This window comes from Megascapheus bottae, chromosome 24 (genome assembly GCF_031878675.1).
Source record: "Megascapheus bottae isolate mThoBot1 chromosome 24, mThoBot2.hap1, whole genome shotgun sequence".
Lineage (NCBI taxonomy): Eukaryota > Metazoa > Chordata > Mammalia > Rodentia > Geomyidae > Megascapheus > Megascapheus bottae.
In genome coordinates, this window is record NC_143532.1 from 25,229,980 (window position 1) to 25,252,864 (window position 22,885).

General features: G+C 52.1%; 1 protein-coding gene across 1 annotated transcript in view; it reads left to right on the forward strand.

Annotated features, from left to right (window-relative positions):
* Positions 1-8,934: 8,934 nt before the first annotated feature.
* Znf423 (zinc finger protein 423) overlaps positions 8,935-22,885 on the forward strand; it is a 305,842-nt gene continuing 291,891 nt past the window's right edge. Inside the window, exon 1 of the mRNA XM_090357672.1 lies at positions 8,935-9,199. Coding sequence (XP_090213798.1) covers positions 9,160-9,199 — 40 coding nt within the window. The 5' untranslated portion in view covers positions 8,935-9,159. The remainder of the gene's footprint in view (positions 9,200-22,885) is intronic.

A 22,885-nucleotide genomic window follows, 5' to 3' on the forward strand; every position in this document is an offset into this window, starting at 1 on the left:
CCTCCACATCTAAGGCCCTGAATCCTGAATGGTGTGGTGCTTGATCCTTCATTTTCTGCCCTGGACATGGTGCTTAGGCTGAGAGCGAGGGTTTGGAATGCTAGCAGGATCTTCTTGATTCCTCTTCTTCCTCCCCACCCTGTGGCTTTGACTCTGGGTGGGGGCTCCAGGGCTTCTCCCAGTGGGTGCCAGAGGCTGAAGCTGTCTTTGTCTGCCCCAGGAGGCCAGCCTGGCAGTTGAGGCTGTAACAGGCTCCTGCCCAGGCCTGGGAGATGTTTTTTTTTTTTTTCCCCTTTCCCTGTGTGCTGCAGCTGGGACCGTTTATAATAGGAAAAAAAGAGAATGACCAGGCCAGCCGGCTGGAAAATAAAGAGACTTAAAAAGAAAAGGGTTAGGCCTGTTCTTCTCCTGTGGAGGCTTTGGTTAAGCAGAAAGTTTTAGTTCTTTCTGAAAGGCATTTGGGCTTTTGAAGTCCCCTGCGGGAGCTCCCTCTGGCCCCTGGGAAGCCAGGTCCTGGCATGTCCCAATGTGTATGGCCAGGCTGGGGCCAGGCTACTCAGTGAAGGGAGCAGCAGGCCCTGGGAAATACTGCCCCAGGCTGGGTCCACTGGGGCCCGAGCCCTGCCCCCCTCTACTCCCATCCCAGTGGGGCCCAAGCCCCATAACCTCCCTATAATGGCCTTTTGCCTGGATTTCCTCTGTTCCCTCTGGCTTTGAACTCTGGCCTGGTGCCGTTTGGGCCAGAGGGTGGGAATAGGGCAGCTTCTTCATTCAGAGAACCAGACAGACTAGCAAGTGGGGAAACTGAGGCAGAAAGAGAGGTTTTAGCTGAGGCTACCCAAGGGAATCTGAATTCATTAAGGGGTCACTGTGTGTGTGCTTGACTCTAGACATTCTCCATGGCTAGCACTTATTAAACACAGTAAGGACCTAACTAAGCATCTGAGGAGATGCCGGGTAAAACCAGATGACTGGGCCTGAGGCTCCTTTCTGGTGTGTCGGGGGTCTACCTTGCCTGCCATCTTGACTAATCTTAGTTCCAAGTGCATGATGTTGGCCATACCCAGAGCTGAGGGAGAATTACCTGCCAACCAGACCTTCACGAAAAGTGATGCTGGATGGGCCAATTCCCTAGTCAGGTGGGCTCCTTCTAGGCCCTGCTCTCTCATCCCCCCAGCACCTGGCAGGTAGGTACTCCCTCGTTGTTGTTGTCATTATCTCTCCCCCCCACACACACAGGTAGGGTTTGAACTCAGTTCCTACGCCTTTTTGCTCAAGGCTAACTGGTTAACTGGAAATAAGAAGCTCAGAGACTTACCTGCCCAGGCTGGTTTTGAACCCAGAGACTCAGATCTCAGTTTCCTGTGTAGATAGGATTATAAGTGTGTGCCACCAGTGCCAGGACATGGGACATGGCTGCTAAACCAAACACACATCTGGTATTCAAAGTCAGACCTATCTGGCTCTTTCTACTGCCTCTGCTACGTGGTGGTCTTGTTGGTCCAGAACCTATAATTTAACCTTTGGCATGTCTTGCTTGCTTCTCCAGCCAACACCACTCCCTGGGCAGAAAGTAGACACCATGATGCACTGGGCGAATGTATCAAAATCTGGGATGGGGCGCTGGGAATGTGGCTTAGTGGCAGAGTACTTGCCTAGCATGCATGAAGCCCTAGGTTTGATTCCTCAGTACCACATAAACAGCAAACGCTGGAAGTAGCACTGCGACTCAAGTGGTAGAGTGTTGGCCTTGAGCAAAAAAAGCTCAGGGACAGTGACTAGGTCCTGAGTTCCAGCCCCAGGACTGGCAAAATAAAGATTCTGGGGGTTCAAAACCCCCAAAGAGGTTTTGAACTAGTTAGGTAGACAGAACTTTCTACCTATTGGCCCGTATTGTCCACCAGAAAGCCTTCATGGGAGAGTAGGCAGACCTCATTCGATAGGACATTGAGACTGATGGGTTTTCATGTGATAATATCACTACAGGGCACCTGTAGTCCCCAGATGATATAAACAAAATTATAGGTCCAGCCCAGAGAATCCCATCTTCCATGGGAGCTTTCTGTGCACTTAACCAGTGCAGGGAACACACTTGTGAATCTGGTTCTCCGAGTGCTTCTCCTAGGCCTGCAGACCTGGGAAGGGTACATACACAGATGATCTAAGCAGGCTTGGTCCTCATGGGAAGATTTAGATAATAGTGGTCATAAAGAGATTGGAGATGGAGGAAGGCTTGCTACTGCCCTTTAGCCTCAGGAGCATTAACAGTGAAGGCAAATCTTAGACCAAATCTTAGACCAAAGATGCCACACACACATGGGTAGCAATCACAGGGATGGATTATCAGTGGTGACAGAAAGCTACCGTAAGGATAGGACAGGCCCCACAAGCAGGTTCAACAGCTCAGTAGCATCCCAGATCTCCTTTGCCCTGTACTGAGCCTCTGTATGTTGCCAGGCAGGATTCTATGTTCTCTATGGACACTAGGCAGTCAGAATTGCTACTCATGGCTGGACATAGGACACAGGTCAAACTGTGTGTGTGTGTGTGTAAGAGAAAGGAGGCCATGTATTGGAATTACAAGCTTCCTTTTTTTGTTGTTGGTGGGGGTGGTGATGGGGTTTAAACTTGGGCCCTGGACACTGTCCCTGAGCTCTTTTTCTCAAAGCTAGCACTCTATCCCCTTGAGCCACGGCACCACTTGCAGTTTTCTGGTGGTTAATTGGAGATGAGTCTATAGACTTTCCTACCTGAGCTAGCTTGAATTGAAATCTCAGATCTCTGCCTCCTGAGTAGCTTGGATTTTCAGGCATGAGCCATCACTGCCGACAAGAATCTTCAGACAGAACAAAGCAACAGTAGAAGAAGCCAAGCGCCCGCCTTCAGGCTTGATGTGCTGCTCAGCGGGGCAGTGGATGGTTGGGTGGAGGCTCTTGGGGCCAGGGCCAGCAGTTTTGAGCTTTTTGAGTGTTGAGTCCACCGGGACCCTCCCAAGTTGGTTTCCTTACTGCCTTGTGGGTGTTCCCTGCAAAGACTTGCTGATGCTTGAAGAACTCAATAATTATAATAATGATGATAAAATAGAAATGGCTTTCCCAGCTGAACAGAAACTGGAGAAGACGAGGCGGTTCCCACACCCAACTTATTGTTTTTGGCACTAGTCTCCCACAGATCCAGGGAGGCAGATGTCTGAGCCCACTGCTGGCTTCTTGAATTGTGGTTGTGGGGTGGGGGGGGGGAGAACTGGGGATCCCTGGGGAATTCAGAGAGATCTGCAGGAGTTTCCCTGCCCACATGCCATGCTGAGAACTAGACAGGGAGAAAGATTCTCCTTCATCTTGCTGCTGGGTTTTCTGAGTTCTAAGAAGTCTCACAGGCAACTTCCTGGGTGGGGGAGTCAAGGCCTGCCACCATTCAGGCTGTAGGGGGGGGCCTGGCCTACTTGTGGCCTCTGGTGAACAGGTGCCAGGCTATCTGACTGATTCAATCACAGGCACAATCATGGCTCCTTCAGCATTTTCAGGACAGGAATGTTCAAAGAACTTGGATTACACAGACAGGGGTATCATTAAAATGAAATGAAGATGCACTAAGCTGGTCGGGCTGTGTACTCAATGGGAAAGCACATGCTTAAGGCCGGAGTCCCCAACACACAGCTGCTGAAGCAACGTTAAACTTTCCCAATAGATCTAGAGCTTCTAGAAAGCTTCTAGAAGTCAGGGGATCTGTAAATGGGGGTATAATTCCCCCTATTTGGGAGGTGGAGATCAGGAGCACTGTAATTCCAGGTCAGATCAATCAAAAAGTTAACAAGACCCCATCTCATCTAATAAGCTGGTTGTGGTGTTGCATGCCTGTAATACTAGGTAAGTGAAAGATGTAAAACAGGATGATTAAATACAGACAGGCCTGAAAAACTGCAGAAGAGACAGAAGACATGGCTCAAATGTTATGGCATCTTTATAGGTCTTGGGTCCAAATCTCAATACCAGTATCCCTCCACCAAAAGAAGCAAGAAAAAAAGACCCTCATGAACAAGGTATTGGTACAAGGAGATATTTTACAATTATGTGACTGGCATCCAGATCATCTTAGAAGAAAGGAGAGATGGGCATAGGAGGACAATGGAAGGAAGCATGGGCACAGCTGCTTTGCTTATGTAAGCCATAGAGGAGCCACTTACTAATGTGACAGCCTCAGGATGACCCCACGAGATTTGTGTTGTTCTGTAGTCCCATTTTACAAATGAGAAAATGGAAGCACAGAATGTCCCTTGGTGTACCAGGGTCTCCAGTGAGGGGCTAGAAAGTAGACTAAGTTGGCTACAAAGCCTGACCATGAGTGATTGTTTTCTTTGGTCCTTTTCCTAAACTGGGACAAGTTTCCTTTACAAACCACCTAGAGCCTGTCACCTCAGGCCCTTTGCACACACGGGGTATTCTGTCTTCTTCTTTGACTCCTTCCTTCTCCTCTTCCTTCAGGCTCTCAGCCTGACCACTACTGTGACTCTTGTTTTTTTGGCCTTATTTACACTACGTTTTCTTAGGATTGTTCAAAGTTATAATTAAATCATTACAACTTTCCCCTTCCCCCCAGAAAACCAACCCCAGCAGGAAAGGGCTGCTGGTTCATAGTTCTAAGAAAGGTAAGTTAGTCCTGTCCCAAAGTTGTCCCACAATCAATACAAACCTCCCCCAAACGACTAATCCTCCCAGTTGGGTTCAAGTTCTCCCCAGCAATAAACCAGTGAGCAAGAGCCACTGGTTCCAGATTAAATATATTCCATTCAGTACTATTGTCATTCAGTACTGTGTGTGTGTGTGTGTGTGTGTGTGTGTGTGGAGAGGGATGTGGGTGTGGAAAGTGGTCACTTGGCTACTTACTGCCCAGCAACTCTTGAAGGACTGGGGAACTCCTCAGTAGGAGAAACCCTACCATTGCATTTTGCTTCCTTGATTTACTTTGTGTTTGCTGCATTCCTCAGACTGCTCCGTCTCCTGCCTGCCTGCCTGCCTGCCTGTGGGTGGAAATTTAAAGAAGCATTGTCCTTTGCTGCTGTCCAGGGATGCATCCTTAGGGAGCATGCAGGTGAAAACCCAAACCACGCAAGAGGTTTCTCCTTCCAGGGCCAAGGGTAGTTTTGAAGGAAGATACCCACCAAGGTGTCAGATCTTCTTCACGTTTGCCATGGCTGTTGAGTTTATGCTCTTATTTTTGCCAGTGAGTTTCTCCAGCCACTCATTCCTCTGAGCCTGGCAGGAGCAGCCATTTCCTTTGTGAAGTCAGATGGGCTTTCCCCCACCTCCCCCCAACCAGGGAGGGGTCCAGACCCTTAGACTCTGGGCTAGAGGTAGGCAGGTGTCCACAGTAATCATCTGAAAATGACCTCTTTCTTGGTCCAAAGTCACACCAGGCGGGTGAGAATGCAGGCCCAGGCATCACCAGGTGTCCCCTGACACCCTCTGGGTCAGAGCTCAGCAGGGGTGGGAATGGTAAATGGGACACTTGGCTTTTTGCAGCTCTGAGATTTCTCCCTAAAACATTTTTTTTTTCTTTTCTGGAAGGAGTTAAAAATGAAACGAGCTTCAGAGGATGCCTCTGCGGGACGAGGTCGAGCTCCCTGGGCACCCTGACTGCGGCCGAGCCCGGAGACCACAGCCGTGCGGGGAGGGGGCCGAGCGTCGAGACCGAGCGTGCGTGACAGCTGCGCGCCGGAATGGGCTCAGGAAACTTTCGGTGCTTGTCCGGGACCCCAGTTCTTGGGGATTAGGTTCGAACGGGCCATTGCTACCCCCCCCATCTTTCCCTCCCCCCCCCCCAGCGCTGAGCCTCCGGGCCGTCCCGGGAGGGTGGAAAAAGGAAACTCAATCACCCCTCCCTGCCCGATGACCTCCGCTTCCTCGGTCCAGCACACTCTTCCCCACTGCGCTCCTTTTGTCTGTCCCCTCGCCCTCCCAGCGGGGCGGGATCCGCAGTCTCCAGCCCCCTAGAGAGCCCGAGCGCGGGAGCTGGGGGCCGCTCTCCGCCCCCTCCCCTTAGGAGGCGCCCGGAGCCCAGGCCAAGCGCCCCCTCCCCCAGCGTGTGCCATCTGCCGCCTGTCAGCCTCTCTCGGTGGGCCTCGATCCCAGGCGCCGGCGGGGGTGGGGGGAGCGGCCGAGTCGGCCCCTCCTCCCTGGCTCTTTCCCAGGCGCCTCGCGGCCTCTGCCCTCGCTCCGGCCCTAGGCATCTCTCTCCAGTCTCACGCTGACCACCCATGGGCGGCCAGAGGGAAGGAGGTGGGGGGCGGCTCTGAGTCCCTTCGGGAAGCCGAAGCGCTCAGACACACAAGATGGGAAGGAGCGTGGCCGGGGGTGGCCGCCCTACCCGGGGAAGTGGAGGCCTTCAAAGCCCAGTTAGGCGATGTCTCTGGCAGGAGGTCGCCCCTTCGGGGGTCCTCACGGTCGGTCTTCCGTCGTCCCGGTGTTGGCCCCGGCGTCGCGTTCCGCCTGTTCCCCGACTCTATCTCCGCGATGGCCTCCCCCCCCCCCCCCGCGCCTCTGGCCTTTCTCCGCATCCGCGGGCCAGCGCTCCTGAGCTGCAGGGGTGCGGGGGTGGCATCTACCTCGGCAATCAGCCCAGCACGGGGTTGGCGAGCAGGGCCCGGCGGGACCGAGAAGCGAGCGGAGGGGGGGCGCAGGCTCGGCTGGCGGGCAGGCCGGGAAGCTGCGGGGCGCGGGCACCCTGCTTAGGGCGGGCGCCGCTGCTGAGCTGGCCCCGGCGCTGCTTCTCGGCGGGCAGCGGGTTTTTCCGTGAAAGGTTGCCCTGGGTAACTCGTCTCCGAGGGGACACAGCCCTCCCCTCTCCAAGTGGCAACTTATCGATCCGCGAGATTGATAACCCCCAGCGCCCGCGCCGAGCACCCGCTCTGCTCTCCAGGTCCCGGGAGCGCCGGCCCAACGTGGCGCCGCTCGCGGGGCGCGGGCTGGTGGGGGAAACGATGTCAGGGGGCCTCTCCCCAATCTAGGATCGGGCCGTTAGCGGCGGGTGGAGGAGGGGAAGCTCCCCCAAACCGGTGTAGGGAAGCCGCCTTGGGAAGACTTTTCCTGAGGCTGCGCCCTTCAGGAGTCGGCCTGGAGACCCGGGTCTCGGGGCGGTTCAAGCCTGGCGGGGAGCGGGGCGCCCCCTGGTGGTTGGGGCAAAACTTTGTGGACCGTGCGAGTTCGTTGATGTGTTTTGATCGATCAGTCTTGGAGGGAAGGGGTGGAATCCCGAGGGTCGCCAGGAAACGCACCCCAGGCTGGGGACCCCTACAAAAGCGCGGGCGTGTGTCAGGCTCGGTGATGGAAGTTTGTTGCACTCGATGCAGGGGTGATCTTGGAACACGGAGAGATCCGCAGAAATAAGAGAGGGAAAAAGGCAGGTCATGGAACGGTTCCCGAGCGTGGGGCAGCGATATCAGGGTAGCTCCCCTCCGTTGGCTCCCCCATTCTCTCCCTCACTTTTTGCAGTTCGTGATGCTCATACATTTAGGCCAACTTTGCCTGCCCGCGTGGGCCTTGTCTCCGCTCCCTCCTCCCGCCCCCGGGGCTGCTAAGCGCCTGAGCCGGGGCCTCGCGTGCCGGTGCGGTGCCCGAGCCCGCGTCGTGCCTGCCGCCGCCGCCGCCACCGCCGCGGTCCGGGTTTTGCGGGCGGCCGGAGCTGTATTTCCAACGCTGTCCATCGCTCGGTGCTGTTGGCCCTCTCTCCGTCTGATCCGAGCCGGAGCAGTGCGGGGCGCCCCACGGGATCAGAGCGCTCCCCCGCCGGGACTCCGCTCCTCACATCCTCCTGCTGGGACCCGGCTACATTTCCAGCCAAGCCTGGCTTTATTATGTGTCTCTGCAGTGCAGCCCCAGCAGCCGGATCGGGAGGAGGAGAGCCAGCGACCACAAAGAAGACAGGAGCGCGAGCGAGGCTGGCGGGCGGGCCGGCGCCGGCTGGAGCGCGGAGGAGCCGGGGCGCAGCCGCCGCCGCCGCTGCCCGGGAGGACGGGAGCCCGGCCGCCGCCGCCTGCTCGTCCTCCGCCTCCGCCACCGCGGCCGCCGCGTCCCCCCTCTCCGAGCCCTTGGTCCATGGAGGCAGCTAGCGGGGCCGGCGACTTGGCACCGGCCTGGGGATCGGCTGCGCGCCGCGCACTGAGCACCGCAGCCCGAGGGCAGGCAGCGGCGGCCCGGCGCACGGGCTGAGCGATGCCCGGGGCACGGGTGCGTCTGCCCGCCGCCGCCTGAGCGCCCCTTCCTCCTCCCGGGAGCCGGTGGCCGGGCCGAGCCGATAGCCAGAGAAGGGGGCGTGAGCCAGGGGCCACGAGCCGTGGCTTCCCAGCCACTGCGGCCGTGTCGAGCCTCCCTCCAAGTAGGCTGAGTTGAGGAACCCCCCCCCCCCCGCCGCCCCATCACTATCTCCAAACCTGGGGTTTGGACATTTTTGAGCCATTAATATTTATTATTATTATTTTTTTTATGTGCGGCAGGGGATAATCTGAAGGATTTTTTTCCCCCGGGGGGTGCTGATCTCTTGAGCTCCCGACCGCCTCCGGTCCCCCCCACCCCACCGAGACCCTCTGGACTCCAGCCCGGTTCCCCTTTCTCAGATGGGTTCATTGTGAGCTCTGCACCGGGCTGCGTGGCCGGACGCCTGCAAACTTTGCACAAAAATCCGGCAAGGGGCGGAGGAGAAGGAGGAGGAGGGTGAGGGTGGCGGTGGGGTGGGGGAGGGAGGGAGGGGGCCGCAGGGGCCGGGGGCCGGCGGGGGGTGGGAGGAGGAGGGGGGCGGCTTTTTTTCTTTTTTTTTTCCCTTTTTTTTTTTTTTTTTTTTTTGCATAACTCGGCTCGGCCGAGTGGCCTCCGGACTCCCCGCGCCGCTGGGACCCAGAGCCCCCGGCTGCCGCATTGCAACAGGCAGAGCCCCGGTGCGCCCCCCGGGCCTCCCCCTGCCCCGAGAGGCCTCGGCCGCCCCAGGCCGTTGCCCCCCAGGGAGCTCCCCCCAGACCTGCGGTCCGCTCCCCACAGCCGACGAACCGGCTGCAGAAAAAGAAAGTTTCCGAGAGGCGGGAGGAGAAGGGGGAGAAGGGCTGCCCGGAGCGGCGGGGGGCGGCGGGGGGAGCCGGCCGCGGAGGGCGACGGAGCGCCCGGAGCCCCGGACATGTCCAGGCGGAAGCAGGCGAAGCCGCGCTCGGTGAAAGGTGAGCGAGCGAGGCCCGGCGGAGGCGCGAGCGAGCGAACGAGCGAGGGAGCGGGGAGGGAGGGCAGGAGCGAGGGAGGAGGGACCGGCGAGCGGGCGGGCGGGCGGGCGGGCGGCCGGGGACCCGCGCGAGCGAGCGGAGAGGAGGAGGAGGAGGCGGCGGCGGCGGAGGAGGCGGAGGCGGAGGCGGAGGGGGTGGAGGCAGCCGAGATCGGGAGGCGGAGGCGGCGGAGGGGGCACGGCGCGGACACTCTGCCCTCTCCTTCCTCCCCGGGCCCGCCGCTGCCGCTCGCGGGGGCCCCGGGCCTGGGGGGTGCCCACCAGGGGACCCTCGTAGCTCCCCGCGTGCGGGTCCAGGGCCCGTGTGGCCAATCATGGGGTGCGGGCCCTACTTGGCGGGGATTGCGAATGTCGGCGGGAGGAAGAGGAGACGAGAACGGCGATCGGGAGGCCGCCGTCGCCAGCTCTGGGCCTCGCCAGCTTTCTCCTGCGTCCTCCTCGGCGTCCCGGGGTGCGGATGGGGAGCCTGGGTGTTGCGCCCCATCCCCCCACACTGTCCCCTTTCCACCCTCTGCCCAGGCAGCGCTCCCGGCCGGGGCCCCCGGACTTCCTGCCTGCTCCACCGAGGCCCACCGGGCCAGGAGCCTCCGCCAGGAGTTCATTGTCTGCGCCGCGCCGGCGGGACGCGGGTCCCCGGGGGGAGCGCAGCGGCCGCCGGCTGCGCCCCTCCGCGCGCGGGGGGCCCGGAATCCGACCCCTAGTCGCCGCACCTCCGGCACCCAGACTGGCTTCCTAGACCGAATCCCCTGGGCACACACGTTTGTGAGGAGCTTCAGCCAAGTGTACACAGACACACGCACACGCACATCTGCACACGGGATACACTCCAAGCTTTGCTTTACATTTCCACCGAGGGCCCCCGGCTCAGGGGCCCTTGGAGCGCAGGGGGTCGGGCAGAGGCCTCGCGCTGGCTCGGGTCCCCTTCCTGCCCCTTTCTCTTCTCAGGGCGGCTTCTCCTAGTCTGGCCCGCCGCTTTGTCCCCTTTCCAGCCCCTCGGGGTGGGTGCCGGGTCTGCTGGCTGCCCTGGGAGATGATTGAGGAACAGGATGAGAGCGGCCGGTGTGTGGAAGCCTCAAGTCCCTAGGCCCTCGTCCCCTTCCAACTCCCCTGGTGACCTCTGGCCGCAGCCCAGCTCTGCTCTGAAAGTTCATTTCCTGGAGGCCTGCGCGGGAAGGCGTTGGGGCCCCTCTCCCTTCCTGCCAGCCTCGCTCGCTCACGTCTGGAATGGCTGGGACAGAATCTGGCACTGCCGCGGGTGTGGTGACACCCGCCATCTCCCTCCTAAATCCCCTGGAGAGTCGGGGCACTCCGCCCACAGAGACGCTTCCAGTCTTCTTAGGAGACACACACAGTCCAAACTGCCAGCGCCCTGTTTGCTCCCTCTCCCTTTATTCTTTGAGAGAAGTTGGTCGTCTTCTGTCTGCTGTCCAGTGTCCCCTGTCTGAAGCAGCTGACCTGGCCCACAGAACTGCGGGCGGCAAGGCTGTTACGGTTGCCCGCCAAGGACACCAGAAGAGGACAGAGAAGAAGGGCCCATGTTTGTCCTTTTGCCCAGTAGAAGAGCTCCGTGGCTTGAAGTAATGTTTGATTTTTGCTTTTCCTGGCTTACTGCTCACTCCTCCAAGAGCTACTTAACACAGCTCAAAAGAAAATGTAGGAGCTGAATCTAGTTTCATGTATAGAGGCAGATTTTCTTTTAGAAGGATATAAAGGCTACTTACCCATCACCTGAATCGGCTCGCCAGCCCTCCTTATTTTAGAAAACCACAGCCATAGGAAGGAAAGGTGGAGGAGTTTGCTGTGGACAGATGGGTGGATGTTTCAGAGTTGCTTGAAACGATTTTAAAAATCACTCTGTGATCTCAGAGAAAGATTCAAGAATTAGGCTTCAGCCTTTCCTCAAATGAGCCTTGAAATGCTTTTTAATGAGTGCCTGTCTCTGAATGTATATGTGTAAATGTATAGCGCACACTTCAAGCAAATTCAGGCAAGTAGGAGTCAGAGCAGTGAAGGCATTTTGAGAAGTATAAACATCAACCAAGCAGCAGCACCTCTCTGTCTTTCTGCCCTTGGAGTCCGAGACCCCCTGTCTCTCCCCACCGTTCTTTGCTTTTTTCCATAAGTAGCTACAGCAGCTCCAACCCTTGTCTCTCACCATTTTGCCTTTGATTCAGTTGACTGGGGTGAATAGGGTGGAGATATGGCCACTTATCAAGGGAGGAATTAAGAGAGAAGATAATTTGAATAGATAAGAGTTACAGCAGGCGATGGATTTATTGCTGCTCAAGAACTGCCCCTTTCTCTCAAGCAATATTGCAAAGCCTGTGCTTAAATGTGGACAGTTCCACACCCAGTGTTTGAAATGGCAAGGTCTTCACCTTTAAAGATGCTTGAAGGTGCTTCTTAAGAAACAGCGGTGCTTTTTTTGCATTTCATTTTATTTTGTGTCCACTGCTGTGTGTCAGGGCTAATGTAGAGGCTTTGTGGACTTCCTCAGCCCCTCACACTCTGCTGTGAATGTCACCTGACTGTAATTTGTAATTGATCTCTGAAATATGAAAAGCCCATAGCAGGAAGGAAAGACAGAAATGTAACAATTTTGAATGGATGCTCAGAAAGGTGTGTTTTGAAAGCACAGGCATTGGTGCTTTGAAAATCAAACAGTCCTGGGGGGGGCGGGGGGGACTCACTTCCCACTGGTCCACACAGCCTCCCTCTGGAGTGGGATCACTTATCCCCTCGGGATGTCTGTCCTTCTTTGGAAAACCCAGCTCAACAGGGAGGATACCCAGCCAACACTGGGAAGGGGGCTGGGGCTGTAGGTCAGGGAGTGAATAAATAGCCTCACTGCGTTTCTGAAACCTTGTGGTTTTGCTTAAAAACAAAACAAAAAGGAATGCTCAACAAACACATGAATGTTGGAAAAGTGAGTCTGACTGATTTTCCTTTCCCCTTTTCCCCCCTTTTTAAAATGTCCTGGTGATGTAGTATGGTGTGGTGTTAGTTGTGATTTGTTCCCTTTGATAATTGTGGCCTCATTCCCCAGGCTGCTCTCTCTTTTTCTCTGTCTCTGAGGTTATTTCTGCAGATAATATCAGGTGGTTTGGTGAGCCTTCCTGGCCACTATCTCTATCATTCACCTTTTCCTCTTGCTTGCCACTCCATGCAACAGCCTCTTCATTCCTATGGAAAATGAATCTTTCTCCCAGCTTCAGTTTAAAACTTTTGACTGATTTGTACGACTGTCTTTTTTCATCTAGAAACTGACTCTTAATTACAGTTCTTTATATTAATTAGCACTCAGGCTGTGTCCAGACACCTCCTACCCCAACATCTCAAACAAACCCCAGTGACTTCGCTGTGTACCCCCTTTCCTTCTTTGTTTTCATCTCTTGCCAGTCTGGAGCACCTCAAAAGTCCATCTTATAAATTTGGTGGTCTGGGGACTTGGGAACAGCAGAGTCCACCATTGAGTGTGTTTCCATGGAAATAATTGAGGTGTAATAAATAGAGGCGTTCTGAGGTTACAGGTTTCTTGATTCAGCTGAGACCACATACAAGTGTAAATTGTCGAGATTGGTTTGGCTAAATGCACATGATCTTGCAGGAAGGGCAAAACAAATCCTTTGTAGATTTCCTTAGCTTTCTATGTGGATTTGGGTAGGCATCATTTATTTCTAATATTTAATGCCCCTCCCCAATTATGTTATTGATTTCCAGCTTTGGAAGGGCCTGTTTCATTGTAGCAAGCATCCTTTATGTCTGGTAATTGCTGTTTAGATTCTTACACCTGTTTCCTTGCAAAAACTTAATAAGCAATAAAATAAGATAACTATGTGCTTCTGGCAGGAGAATCCTGCTAAACGTTAACCATAAGGTGCCTAGTGTGTATTAATAATGAAAGGTGCAAAATGCGAGTGACTTTGCAGTCATAAAGTAATTTTGTAGGAGCAGCCGGCCCTGGCAATGTTGTGGTATGCTTCAGTGTTAACTGAGGAGGAGGAGGAGGAGGAGGGGAAGTCACACCAGCAGAAAACTGGAGCACTGCCGCCTCCAGTACAGTGTTCCTGGTTGGAGACGGAAGGCTGAGGTCTGCTTCCATCTAATAGAAAGTTGCAATAATTGCTGTATCGGTAGCCAGCTCTTAAGCTGGTGGCTGTGGAATTCTTCCCCTGATGTAGGATTTAATAGTCTGGCAATTAGATGCATTGATTTCTCTTAACTGTTCATTTGGATGTGTAAACGAAAGGAACCCACCACTGAGGCTGCCTTGCTGCCTGGTTCTATAAAAGGCTGGTTTAGGTGGTGGTGGTGGTGGAGGTGTAGGAGAAGGTGAATCTTCGGAAACATTTGGATCCCTTCCTTTTCCTTGAGAAAAGAATCCCTGCCCATTTTGCAATGAAACGAAGGGCACCTGTTGTTCAGTACTGTGTTAAAAAGAAACTGGGTCCACTTATGTCTCAAAAGTGAAAACTCCCCTTCCTACTACAGATGCTTCTAGAATGAAACGTCTCTGTCTTTGAGTGACTAGACCCAGTTTCATGTGGCCTATTGAGTGGCAGAGGGTGAAAGTCACAAAACACCTTGGGCTCTTCTAGCCGAGTGGCCTCCCCTTTCACAATAGGGTGGGATGGAGAGCCACCTGGACCCAGGGCTCTGTTGATCCCTGATGAGGCGTGGACTCTTTGTGTGTCATGTCCATCCTCCTGGGACCCTTTAAAGCGGGAGGCTGAATGACTTCTTGGTATGGAACATGTGTAGATAATAAGCTCTCTTGAACATTAGCTCTGTATGCATCCTGTACCCGGATCTGCACTTTTCTGTAGTTTTCCCAGCTCTTGACCATACAGGCATCTAAAATTGTCTTGAAGTAATTGAGCGGAGGGTGACTGTGCCTGCTGATGGCCTTGTCATTTTGCCAACATGGGCCCGTGGACCATAGTTAAAGCAAGGATCTTGTCCATGTACGGAACATTGTTTGCAATGACTATTACCTTCATATCTTGAAAATACTTGCCACACAGGTGCTGGGGTTTCTTCCTCGTTGTAGATGTAGGGCAACGACATCAGAGAGCTGGAGACTTAGTGTGTGGCTTGTTACACAGGCTAGTGGAGAAACCATAATACAAGATGGTTGGCAAATTTGACCATTTTGTGCATGTTAACATATTGCATTATTAGCTTGTGATTAGTGTTGTTTTTCACCTCAAAATGGACTAACCCTGCACTGATTACATCCTGCTTGAAGTTTCTGGTTCTGGCTCCCTCAGCCTGCCGTGGGCACCAGGCAGGGTAAAGAAAGTGGGGAAATTTGGATGGAAACTTTTGATTCATAGTTTACCTGCCGGGATCGGAGGAAGCCAACGATTGGGGTTGCACTCGCAGTAAATAAAAATGCTGTACCGCTTTCAAGGAGCACCAATTAGCTGATTGCTCTGCGTGGCTGTCTTTTAAGGAGAATGCTGTTTTACCTATCTTCTTGTACAAAGGTTTGATTTTTAATGTCTTGTGAGAAGGATTCTCTTTGTCTTGATTGATGTCAGGAATAAAAGCATGATGGTAATATCCTTTTGAAAGCTATTGTACTGTCAGCCCCGGCTGACAGCAGGAGGGCCTCCCAGCGTTATAGATTAGTGCTGTGAAAACAGTCAGATTTTCTTTGTTACGTGGCTGTTGTTCTACTTGCAAAGTCAATTACACAATGTTGGAGCTCAGTTACCCAGTTGACTTTGGGAGTAGCAGTGTCTTTCATTCTCTTCTTAAAGATATCATTTTCCTTTGTGGATGTTGTTGTTTTGTTTTCTTCCTTCTGTTCTTTAACCTGCCTCTCTCCTTCCTCTGGTTATCTTGCCTCCCCTGTATCCCTCCCCCCACCCCCCCTCCCCACCTCATCTCAACAGTCTGAACACATTAGGGAGGCAAACACTTCGGTTTCATTTGTGACAAGTCAAATTCAAAGATTGCCACATCATTATCTGTGAATTCTTCTGCTCATTCACATCTCACTGGTTTCTTATTGCTAGTGGCTTCAGAGCCAAGGTACACAGAAACCCATCAGATGAGATTACGATGTTGGTAAGCTCTTGAGATTATGCTGTTGATGGTCTCTGATCCACTGGGTTGTTCTCTGGATTTAGGGTCATGAAGGAAGGCAAGTTCAGAGTTTTTTTTGTTGTTGTTGTTCTGCTGCTTGGTTGATGGGATCCTGGAGAACAGTTTTCTGTTGTAAAAGATTCCTGTGTGCTCAGACATCAGGGGTGAAGGCTGTTGAGTTTGTGGTTCATAACCCTGGATGGAGTTAAGCGGAAGAGTGGGAGGAGTCTTGAGAGAGAATCCCATCTATCCTCTCATTGCAGGTGACCAGTGGAATTGTAGACCTGGGTTATAAGGCCATTTCAGTATACCTTACTGCCTCAGAAGGGATTTGCATCCCCATTCATGAAGCAAGTGGGTATATATTTATGCCTGTCCTCAGTCTTGAACTCAGAGCTGGAGTGCTGCTCCTGAGCATTTTTGTTCAAGGCTGACACTCTACCACCTGAGTCATAGCTCCACTTCTGGCTTTTTGCTGGTTAATTAACAATGAGTCTCATGACTTATTCTGCTAGGACTGGCTTCAAACTGATTCTTAGATCTCAGCCTCTGGAGTAGCTGGGATTACAGGAGTGAACCACCAGCGATTGCTGAAATCTTGCTACTGAAGAGGAAGAAAGCCTTAACATATTCGAAGCTGGAAGCAGCTACTGTGAGAGTTTTAAGTTTGCTCCCCATCTGCCTCTGCTTCCCACCTACATTCCTTAGTTTCTAACCCAGTCACTGAAGAGGCTGGAGCTTCAGGCTGGCTGGAACTTGTAGGAGCATCTCTTTGTCTTTTTTTTTTCCAGTCCTGGGCTTGAGCTCAGAGCCTGAGCACTGTCCTTGGACTTTCTCAAGGCCAGAGCTCTACCACTTGAGATACAGCACCATTTCCAGCTTTTTTCCCCCCTTATGTATATGGTATCGAGGAATCGAACCTGGGTCTTCATGCATGCTCGGAAAGCACTCTACCACTAGGCCAAACTCCTGGCCGGATGCATCTCTCTCTTATACCAGAGAGAGCATTATGCCAGGAGACGTACTGTTGCACTGGACTTTAGATAATGGGGACTCATCAGGAAACACCATGTGAGGATACTAATTGTGGCCCCCAAAGTTATTACTCTGAACCACGAGACAAGAGCCTGTATTCACCAGCAATTTGTCAGAACTAATTTTGTTTTTCTCCAATAATTGAAAATTAATGTCTTGAAGTGAAAGCAGATGTTCATGTCATCTTCTGAATTGGGATAGAAAATGGGGCTCTGTGGATGTGCTCACTAATTTAACTGCCATTTCTCTCTCCTGGATAATGGGGGTGTTGGGGCTGACATCACCCAAGGGCCAGGGACCAAAGGCTGAGAGAGAAGGCTGTGGGTGGCATTCTTGTGCATGGTGGAGTCTACTTTGGAGGGAGAACATGGAAATAATCTTGCTTGGCCACAAAATTCATTTTTTTACATGTTCACTTGCAGAAGGCCATTTGCTGAGAAAACAGTGTGCCTGAGAAGGGAAGAGGGGTGCTTCCCTGGGGGAGGCAACCTCTTACAGATTCAGACACTGCTATCTGGCCTATCGTTTTCATTCTGGGTCTAGATCCTGGAGAATGCTGACTTGACTGGTCTGAGGGGAACTTGAGCTCTTTGCCCTATACCTCTGCTTCTGGCACTTAATAAAACGTGACGAAACATTAATAAGATAAAATTTGCCATGTTAAGCTTTAAAAAAAAAATTCACCTGGGGCCTGGGAGTCTGGCCTAGTGGGTGCTTGCCTAGCACGCATGAAGGCCGGGTTCCTCGGTAACACACACATAGAGGAAAGCTGGAAGTGGTGCTGTGGCTCAAGTGGTAGAGCTCTAGCCCTGAGAAAAGTCCAAGGATAGTGCTCAGGCCCTGTGTTCAAGCCTCTTGACTGGCAAAAAAAAAAAAATCACTTGTACTGGGGCTTGAACCCTTATCTGTTTTGCTCTCAAGGCTGCTGCTCTGACACTTGAGTCATAACTCTACCTTTGGCTTTTTGGTGGTTAATTGGAGATAAGAATCTCACAGACTGCCCAGGCTGGCTTTGAACTGAGATCCTTAGATCTCAGCTTCCCAAGTAGCTAGGATTACAAGTCTCCACCGTTAGTTCTCATCTTGTGGTAAGCGTTTTTAAGAGGCGCATATGTACATGCACAGTATAGTGCAGCTATCACCAGCATGAAGTGAATTCCTAACTTGCACTCAACTGGTCTTGGTTTGAGCGTCAGCAGAACAGGAGACACTTGGAGGACGCCATCTGGTTAGGGCTTTCCTTTTCCAGAGTGGAGTAGATGGAGCAACAGGCTCGGAAAAGGGAGTGATGCTCAGGAGCTAGTGGTTCTTTTCCGCTTCTGTGACAGGTAAAATGGATCTGTTAAGACCTGCCTAGGGCAGGAAGTAGCTGAGTCAGGACTTGGGATGGAGCTAGGGAGACAGCCTGTCTATGTGGGAGCTGGCGTATGGCTCTGGTAGGGTAGATCTCTTGAGGCCCCACGGCTGCTTGCTAGAACCCCTAGAGCCCTTGCCCACAGGTCCAGTCCTGAATACTTTAGGCTGGTGTGTCAGTGATAGGAGAAAGGAGAATCTGCTACTGAGGAATGGCAGCTCAGCTGCCTTGAGTTCCAATCTTCCAATGCCCAACATTTAGGCCTCCCTTAGATCTACACTTCGTAGATGCTCATGGGATCTTTTTCCTCCTCCTCCTCCTCTTCCTCTTCTTCCTTCTTGTCTGTGCTATACAACTTTTTTTTTTTTTTCTCTTCCTGATTTTCCTGTAATTGAAATTTGCCCTTTTGCTACCTGGGCACGAATTATTTTGTGCAGCGTTGTCATCCCCTGTCCTGCTGTGAGGTTTATCTCTTCTGCTGATCCTAATTAAATAAAACATACTGTTCACCTAACTCCTGTTGCACAGACTTTTACCTGCCTGAAGGCAAAGCGATGGCCATCTGGGCATGGATAGAGAGCCAGGGCATGGCTGGATGACAGCTGCCACAGCCAGGGTAGAAGATGGGGCAGGTGTCTCCCCTTTGGTCTGGCTGCTGTGGGACTTTGGAGCCACCAGCAACATATAGTTGCTGAACAAGAGAAATGGCTTTGTCCCTAACTCCACTGGGACTGCAGGTTTGTACTTGGGAAGAGGAGAGACAATCATAGCTCCAGAGAGTCCCTGGGGAGAAGGTGCTGGAGGAGAATGGGCTCCCAGAAGAGGGAGAAGGAAAGATGGGTGGCGCTCGTCACTGGGGTGAAGGCTGCAGAGTGCACTGGCTTCTCTGGGGACCCAAGAATAGTGTACATGTGACCAGGACAGCCTCTGCAAGATGCCTTGTGTCCCTCCAGGAGGGTGTGGTCAGTTAGGAGGCTCTGCAGGGACTCAAGCCTTTACTGTTTTACCTGTGAACCCCTCCGGATCCTAGAAAACTGATGGCTGGAAAAGTGCAAGTTTCTTCATTCAAGCTTCCTCCTCCTCCTCTTCCTCTTCTTTTTGTTGGTTGTGGGACTTGAACTCAGGGCCTGAGCACTGTCCCTAAGCCAAGGCTAATACTGTATCACTTGGAGCCACAGGACTACTGCTGGTTTTCTGGTGGTAAATTGGACATAAGAGTCTCATGGCCTTTAGTGCCTAGGCTGGCTTTGAACCACAATCCTCAGATCTCAGCCTCCCAACATGAGCCGTCAATGCCCAGCCTCCATTCAAACTTCTTTGAGTGTGTTTCTGGCATCCTTTTTTTCTTTCTTTTTTTTTTTTTTGTCGGTCATGGGCCTTGATCTCTGGACCTGGGTGCTGTCTCTGAGCCCTTCAGCTCAAGGCTACCACCCTAAACCTTGAGCCACAGCGCCACTTCCTGTTTTCTAGTGGTTACTTGAAGATAAGAGTCTCACAGTCTTTAGTGCCCGGGCTGGCTTTCAACCAGGATTCTCAGATCTCAGCCTCCTGAGTAGCTAGGATTACAGGTGTGAGCTACCCCCACCCAATAGCATCCTTGATTTTGTCAATCTTGGACTTGCTTACTTTAACTCTGTGGGAGCTCACTACTTCTCTGCTACATCTGTGCATGTTTAGCCTGAGTTTCAAATGTAACACTGAAGTTTGTCTCCCGTCATTTAGGTGCAGGGTATAAGTTCCATCTCCTGCAGCCACAGAGCCTAACTGAACTTCCTGGCCCCCAGGACAGCCCTGCCAAGAGCTGGCAAGACCCATCCTGCCTTGCTCATTCAGGGGCAGGAATTCAGTTCATGGGATGTAGGCAGCCTAGAGTCCATTCACAGCCTCAACCTGGTCTCCTGAGTCACTGTGTTTGAACAACTTTTTAATTTTGTTTTTGTTTTGGGTCCTATCACTTGAACTCAAGGCCTGGATGCTGTTCCTTGAGCTTTTCTGCTCAAGACTACTGCTCTACCACTTGGGCTGCACTTCTACTTTTTTTTTTTGCTAGTTAGTTGCAGGTCAGAGCCTCATGGACATTCCTACCTTCTGAGTAGCTGGGACTACCGGGGTAAGTCAATGGCTTCAAATCTCAGCTTCCTGAGTAGCTAGGATACAGCCATGAGTCACTGGTAACTGGCAGAAAAAGAATTTTCTTAAATGAGTGTAAGTTCTCAAGGGAATAAATATGCCAGGTGAATGGATGATGGAGTAATGAGTAAATGAACAAGGGACTGAGTAGACCATTGCACACATGGAAGGTCAGTCAGGAAGCCTGAGTAGGACTTGGATTCCCTGCTGGCCTCAGTCTCTGAAGGTGCCCTCCTCCCTTTGCAGCCTCTGTCCCTGCTGCTCCCAGGGGTGGGAGGTGGGGGCTGTTATTCTCCATTCTCCAGTGCTTTGTGCCCTGAGACCTTGGCCACCACTCATTGGGAACTTTGTGCTTGTATTATGCTAGGCTTTAAAAACGACTAAGCATCATGGGATTTTTATACTAATCCTAAACAAAAACAGTATGTTGGCTTCAATAAATTCCATGCCATCCCATCCTGTCACAACATTTTGGGGATCAGACTGGATGGGCTTGATGCTGGCAGATTCTATAGTTCAGCTATCACAGAACGGCCTTCTGGACCCTTCTTATTTTCCAGTGAGGGCTTGTTCCGGCCATAGGGATTAGCATTGGGGGTGAGGGTGGCTGGGGGGAGGCAGAGGCCAGAAGATGCTGACAGGGAAGCCACCCTTCAGAATGGTAAAGGGGGTGGGGTGGGAGTTTGGCCTAGTGGTAGAGTGCTTGCTTAGCATACTCTGGGTTCGATTCTTCGGTATCACATACACTGAAAAAAGCCAGAAGTGGTGCTGTGGCTCAAGTGGTAGAGTGCTGGCCTTGAGGAAAGCCCAAGGACAGTACTCAGGCCCTGAGTTCAAGCCCCAGGACTGGCAAAAAAAAATGGTAAAGGGGAGCTTTTCTTTTCTCCTAGGGAAGGGGTGGTTTGGCTGGAACAGGCTCAGCAGTCTTGGGCAGGAACGTTCTTTCTCTGGGCCTCAGTTTCCTCTTCTAAAAAATGAGATGGAATTATATGGACTAGTAACATTTTTTTTTTTGCCAGTCCTGGCTTGAACTCAGTGCCTGAGCACTGTCCTTGGGCTTTCTCAAGGCTATAGAGCCCTACCAACTTGAGCCACAGAACCACTTCCAGCTTTTTTCTATGTATGTGGTACTGAGGAATTGAACCCGGGGCTTTGTGCATGCTAGGCAAGCACTCTACCACTAGGCCAAACTCCCGCTCCCTATAAGTTTATTTTTACTTTATCATTTGATTCATTTTTTCTTATTTCTGCCTTGTGAATGCTAGCAGTTGCTCTACCATGAAGGTACAACCCAAGCTTGCACTGTGTAGCAAAGGTTGGCCTCAAAGTCTCAATCCTCATGCCAAAGCCTCCTGGATGGGATTATTGTTATGTTCTACCACACCTGGCCTCCATATAGATCTTTAATTCTACAGACACGATACGAAGACACAGGCAAAACATGAGAAACTCTGGCTTTAAAATAATGTAGGCTAGAAGGATCTTTTAAAGTGTTAGGTCCATAGTGATAAACTCTGTTCTGGGAAATTCTTTGGTGGAGCAGCTGGTCGCTTTTCCCACTGGCCTTTTGAAAGGTTTCAGTGAGCAAGAAGCATGAGGAAAGGGCTTAAAGTCTGACAGTGATGTCTGTGTCCTTTTGGGTGTCTAGGAATGTTGCAGTTGATGGTAGTGGAAATCTTTCGTCCCAGTTGGTAGTCTCTCTGGTTCTTTTGGCTCCAGGGGTTCTGCCAGACATTGTTGAAGGAAATTCTCTAGGTGCATCTCATCCTGAACATGGAGCACGGCACATGTCCATCCAGGGCCGTCAGCCCAGATCCTTGTGGAGGATATTCAGAGGAATATTCTTATGGTTCTCTCGATTAATTTCTCCTTTCTCTCTACCTCCTCTTCTGTGCTGATCTTGAAGCTTGAATTCTAGGCTTAGGTACTGTCCCTGAGCTTCTTTTCCTCAAGGCCAGCATTCTACCACTTAAACCCTGGCTTCATCAATGGCTTTTCTCCCTTTTCTTTCCCCTTCCCCTTCTCTTCCTTCCTTCTTTTTTTCTTTTCTACTTTTGTCTGTTGCAAAATGGCTTGAACTCTGGGTCTGGGTGCTGTCCCTGAACTCTTCAGTTTAAGGCTAGCATACTACCACTTGAGCCACGGTGCCACTTCTGGTTTTGTGATGGTTAATTGGAGATAAGAATCTCATGGACTTTTTGTGTTTGGGCTGGCTTTGAGTTGTGATCCTCAGATTTCAGCCTCTTGTGTAGTTAGGATCACAGTCATGAGCCACCGGCACCTGCCTGCTTCCCCTCCCCTTCCCTCCCCTCCTCTCCCTTCCACAGCCCTCTCTTCCCCTTCCCTTCCCTTTCCTTTTTCCTTTCCTTTTCCTTCCTTCCTTCCTTCTTTCCTTCCTTCCTTCCTTCCTTCCTTCCTTCCTTCCTTCCTTCCTTCCTTCCTTCCTTCCTTCCTTATAGCTAGGATTACAGGCGTGAACCACCTGGTCAGTGATTACAGCCACACATCACCATGTCCAGATTTAATTTCTACATTTTTTTTTAGAGAGGGAGGGGTCATGGAGCTTGAACTCTGGGCCTGGGCTTTGTCCCTGAGCTCTTCAGCTCAAGACTACTACCCTCCCCCTGGAGCCACAGTGCCACTTCCCATTTTCTAGTGGTTAATTGGAGATAAGAGTTTCGCAGTCTTTAGTGCCTGGGATGGCTTGGAACAGTGATCCTCGGATCTCAGTAGCTAGGATTACAAGTGTGAGCCACCACGCCCGGCTAATTTTTAATCTTAAAAGAATAATTTAATTTTAGCTGGGTATTGTGATTTATGCAGCTTCTCAAAAGGTAGTCTGGACACAAAGATAGTGTGATCCCATCTCAACTAATAAGTTAAGCTTGTTGGTCCACACCTTTGAATCTAGCTACTTGAGAGGCTGTAGGTAGGATAGAAGTCTGAAGCCAGACTCAGGCAAAAAAAAGTGCGTGTGTGTGTGTGTGTGTGTGTGTGTGTGTGTGTGTGTGTGTG